This window comes from Chiloscyllium plagiosum, chromosome 3, assembly GCF_004010195.1.
Source record: "Chiloscyllium plagiosum isolate BGI_BamShark_2017 chromosome 3, ASM401019v2, whole genome shotgun sequence".
Lineage (NCBI taxonomy): Eukaryota > Metazoa > Chordata > Chondrichthyes > Orectolobiformes > Hemiscylliidae > Chiloscyllium > Chiloscyllium plagiosum.
In genome coordinates this window covers 80,109,255-80,114,661 of record NC_057712.1, presented here as the reverse complement: position 1 = coordinate 80,114,661, position 5,407 = coordinate 80,109,255, and the positions used below count along the sequence as shown (strand labels likewise).

The window sequence follows — 5,407 nt, the reverse complement described above, 5'->3', positions numbered from 1 at the left end:
CAAGCCACTCAACCATCCTGACATGGAAATATATTGCTGTTCCTTCACTGTCACTGGGTCAAAACCGTGGAATTCCCTCCCTAAGAGCATTCAGAGTCCATGCACAGCACATGGATGGCACCTTTTTGAGGGCAGGTAGTAAATACTGGACCAGCCAGCAAAGCCTATGTCCCACAAGTCAATAAAAAACATTATATTAACCTGATTAGATGTAGGGACATTACCAGTATGTCAATAAGAGGTCCAGGGAGTTAGACACTGGAGCGATATATCTCCTTATTGTAGATATTTTCTAATTAACCTGTTCAGAGATGTTATTTGAAGCCTCTAGAACAGGTTGAATCTGGATCTCTTGGCTCAAAAGTAGGGAAACTGTCAATGTGCCACAAGGTGGGGGACTCAAAGAGATATTTTCTAATCAGCCTATTCAGAGATATTATGATACACCTCTAGAGTAGGAGGGACTTGAACCTGAGCTTCCTGGTTCAGAGGTAGGGGCAATACCACTGTACCATAAGTGCCTTAATGGGACTCTAAGGGCTTAATCAAAGAATGCCATTCAGTTGTGTACTTTAAAATGTAATTATCATACCGTAAGCACCTTATAGTGACTTTGTAGCTTACCTTGGGAAAATACTTTTACTTACTGTTACTTTATAAGTTCCTTGACCAACTGTAGGGATTAGGTTCTTCCTACTCGAGTAAAGCAACATGACAAAGTGGTGACAGTGATAAAACAACTAAATATTACAAGTAATTTTTCTTTTTTTGCAGATACTGAAATTGGACCTGCAGCTGCCCATCACAACTGAACAGAAATGTGTTTTGCTATAACCTGGAAAGTACAAATGCAGTGCATCAGAAAATCCAGAGGGTGCATCCAGACTGAATATACTACATGCCCCAAGACCGAATCAAAACTTTACCCTGTAAATCGTGACTGAAGTGCATTACATAAGGTTGTGTGTAAATATTTGACCATTCAGCACCAATGCCTTGATTTCTAGCATGATCTTCAACCAGAAGTGTGAAGAATCCAAAATAAATTATTTTGAAGCAATACAACTGTAAACACAGTGACATAATGAAGTCTGCAAGTAAGTGTTGACAGAAACAGAAATAAAAGTTCAAAGCAGCAAAAATCTCCAGACACATTCAAACTTTAAAAAGAAGTTTTGCTTCTTTTAAACAATTCATTTTGGAATAACTTTAACATCATGAACACTTCAAGATTAAGTATGAGAGTTCTTTCCATTGAGAAAAGAAGTTGTCCAGATGAAATGTCTGTTTCTAAGGATGATTTAGGCCTCAGGCCTAGAAGTAGACAACTCACCAGCCGGCGTCATTGCTGTCTCATGCTGACTTCATGTTCATGCCCAGTAGAAAGGGAAGAATTTGCTGGACCTTCGGTCATACCAAGGGTGGAGGATGGCTTGTCAGAAGGTGAAGATAAAGAGCCCAAAAGAAAACCAAACACTGAAGGTACAATAAATGATTAAATAACCCAGTCCCATGTGGTTAAAATGTTTACAACTGTACTGATGGATATGAGCAACACTATTAATGCATTTAGAAAATTGCTTTATGCTGGCAACGAAATGACAATTAGCTTGACATCAACACAATGAAATATATGTCGCGAGTAGGGTGCTGGAAAAGCACAGCAGGTCAGGCCGAATCTGAGGAGCAGGAGAATCGACGTTTTGGGCAAGAGCCCATCTTCAGGAATGAGGCTTGTGAGCCGAGGGAGTGGTGAGATGTATGGGGGATGGGTGGGGCTGGGGTAAGGTAGCTGAGATTACAATACGTTGACAGAAGTGGGGTAATGGTGATAGATCAGAGAAGCGGGTGGAGCGGATAGCTGGGAAAAAAGATGGACAGGTAGGACAGGTCATGAGGGTGGTGCCGAGTTGGAAGGTTGGAACTGGGATAAGATGGGAGGAGGGGAAATGAGAAAACTGGTGAATTCCACATTAATGCCATGGGGTTGGTGAGTCCCAATGCGGAAGATGAGGTGCTCTTTCTCCAGACATTGGTGATAAGGGTGTGGTGATGGAAGAGGCACAGGACCTTGGGGGAATGGGAGGGCCAGTTGAAGTGTTTGGCCATGGGTGATGGGGCTGGTTGGTGCAGGTGTCCTGGAGATGTTCTCTGAAGCGCTCTGCAACTAGGCCTCCTGTCTCCCCAGTGTAGAGGAGACTACATCGGGAGCATTGGACACAGTAAATGACGTGTGGAAGTGCAGGTAAAACTTTGATGGATGTGGAAGGCTCCTTTGAGGCCTTGGACGGAGGTGAGGGGGGATGTGTGGGCGCAGGTTTTGCAATTCCTGTGGTGGCAAGGGGAGGTGCCGGGAGGGTGTGGGTTGGTTTTGGGGGGGGTGTGAAGCATGGACCTGACAAGAGAGTCACGGAGGGAATGGTCTTTACGGAAAAAAGATAGGGGAGGAGAAGGAAATGTATCTCTGGTGGTGGGGTCCGTTTGTAGGTTGTGGAAATGGCGGAGGATGATGTGATGTGTGCAGAGGTTGGTGGGGTGGAAGGTGAGCACTGGGCACAAACCTGATCGCCCCGGCCAACCCATCATCTCAGCCTGCTCCTGCATCACTGAACTCATCTCCGCATACCTTGATACTGTCCTATCCCCCTGGTCCAGGAAGTCCACACATACATTTGGGACACCATCAATGCCCTTCACCTCCTCCAAGGCTTTTGTTTCCTTGACCCCCATTGAAGATGAGGCATTGACATCCAGTCCCTCTGCACCTCCATCCACCATGACGAAGGCCCCCAAGCCCTCGTTTCTTCCTCTCCCGGCATCCCCACCAGTACCCTTCCACTGATACTGTCATTTGTTTGGCTGAACTAGTCCTCACCCTCAATAATTTCTCCTTTGAATCCTCCTACTTCCTGCAGACAAAATCCCGGTAGCCATTGGCACCGCCATGGACCCCAGCTATGCCTGTTTCTTTGTCGGTTATGTGGAACAGTCCATCTTCCACAGTTACACCGGCACCACACTTCACCTTTGCCTCCGCTACATTGATGACTGTGTCGGCACCACCTCGTGCTCCCACGAGGAGGTTGAACAGTTCATCAACTTCAGCAACATATTCCACCCTGATTGTAAGTTCACCTGGACCATTTCAGACACCTCCCTCCACTTCCTGGACCTCTCCATCTTTATCAACAGTGACCGACCCAACATGGTCTTCTTTTACAAACCCACTGACTCCCACAGCTACCTGAACTACATCTCCTCCCATGTTGCCTCTGTAAAAATGCCATCCAGTTTTCCTAATTCCTTGCCACTGCTGCATCTGCTCCCACAAGGACCAATTCCAACACTGAACCTGCCAGATGCCTCCTTCTTCAAAGACCGCAATTTCCCCTCCCATGTGGTTGATGATGCCACTCAGCGCATCTCATCCATTTCTCGCACCTCCGCCCTCAAACCCCATCCATAACAAGGACAGAGCCCCCCTGGTCCTCACCTTCCACTCCACCAACCTCTGCATACATCACATCATCCTCCACTCCACCTACAAAGGGACCCCACCATCAGCGCTATATTTCCCTCCCCTCCCCTAACCGATTTCCATAAAGACCATTCCCTCCATGCCCCCTCCCACTCCGACAAGGACATGCTGTCCTGGGCATCCTCCATCGCCAAACCCTAACCACCCGATGCCTGGAAGAAGAACACCTCAGCTTCCATCTTGGGACCCTCCAACGACACGGAATCAAAGTGGATTTCACCAGTTTTCCTCATTTCCCCTCTCCACCTTATCCCAGATCCAACCTTCCAACTTGGCACCACCCTCATGACCCATCCTACCTGTCCATCTTCCTTCCTACCTATCTGCTCCACCTTCCTCTCCAACATGTCAGCATTGCCCCCTTCTTCATTTACCTATCACACTCTCAGCTACCTTCTCCCCAGCCACACCCCCCTCCCATTTATCTCTCCACCCCCTTGACTCACAAGCCTCATTGCTGATGAAGGGGTCTTGCCCAAAACGTCCTGCTCCTCGGATGCTATGCTTTGGACAGCACCCCACTCTTGATTCTGACCTCCAGCATCTGCAGTCCTCACTTTCTCCATGAAGAAATATATGGCCTATTTAACTAAGGATAATTGAGAAGAACAATTCCTTTTAGCTGAGAATTAAGTTCAATTTCATAAGAAATGTGTAGCTTGCAAAATCATTTCTAATCATTATCCTTACATTCACAAGCTGACAAAAATGACAGATTTAAAGGTGATTTATAAAGCTGCAATTTAAACTTGTTAATAATCAAAAAATTACCATTGGCATGGATTATTTATTTCAGTGTGATAAATGCATAATTATCATTAATTATCAAACTAGTAGTTCACCATGCTAACTGCTGAACAATGCATATATGTGCAAAATCAATAGCCAAATTTACAAGTGCACATGATGACTTCTGTGTTGCTGGGAGCATGAAAATATCATGCTTAGAATATAATTAGTCAGAGCTGATTTATGAAGGATGTAATGTTAGATTGGTAGCTATGACTTTATGTAGAATGCTTGGAATACAGGAGAAAAATCAAGTTTTGTCTTCATAAACATTCCACTAATGGTTTGTCACTTCTTCAGGAGTTTGAGAAGGTTAGATAAAATTCACATTCTGGAAAATTATGCATATATTGCAGCTCGGATCTTGGATTTAGATTAGATCGAGTTGCAGCATTAGGAACAATGCAGGGGAGATATAATGCAGCAAAAAGGGTAATTTCAAAGATAACCAGCATCAAGTTTCACAGACTATCAAAGTTATAAAGCTTTTAAGACAGTGATCAGAATGGGAGGTCCAGAATTTAAACCACTATTTTGGCAGGAAGATTTAATGAATGAATGATTTATTGTCACATGTATTTTACAGTGAAATATAATAAAATACCTTGAAAAGCTATTTTCTGTCGCCATGATCTTGGACCATTTTGACAGTTTAAGAATAAGAGAAAATGAGAAGATTTGGCACCTACGTATGGGTCAGAGCCGGCTCCGATCCACGGCTGCCTCGCCATGCTGAGCTAATGTCGAAGTGCCTGCTGCTCAGACGCCATCTTTTGTTGCTCAGTGTACCTCACTGACATCACTTCAAGGCTTGCGCTCTCCCCCTGCTCTAGGCTCACTCACCCCCTCCCCGCACTGGGCTCACTCCCCCCCTCCCCGTACAGGGCTCACTCTCCCCCTCCCCGCACAGTGCTCACTCACCCCCTCCCCACACTGGGCTCACTCACCCCCTCCCCGCACTGGGCTCACTCACCCCTCCCCGCACTGGGCTCACTCACCCCCTCCCCGCACTGGGCTCACTCACTCCCTCCCCGCACTGGGCTCACTCTCCTCTCCCCGCACTGGGCTCATTCACCCCCT

General features: G+C 46.1%; 1 protein-coding gene across 2 annotated transcripts in view; it reads left to right on the top strand.

The window, feature by feature from the left end:
- Positions 1-1,195: 1,195 nt before the first annotated feature.
- The window catches only part of LOC122546367 (cytosolic carboxypeptidase 2-like), a 183,080-nt gene continuing 178,868 nt past the window's right edge, over positions 1,196-5,407 (top strand). For both annotated transcript variants that reach the window (XM_043685104.1, XM_043685107.1), the window contains exon 1: positions 1,196-1,482. In XM_043685104.1, the coding sequence (XP_043541039.1) occupies positions 1,218-1,482 (265 nt within the window). In that variant the 5' untranslated portion in view covers positions 1,196-1,217. The remainder of the gene's footprint in view (positions 1,483-5,407) is intronic.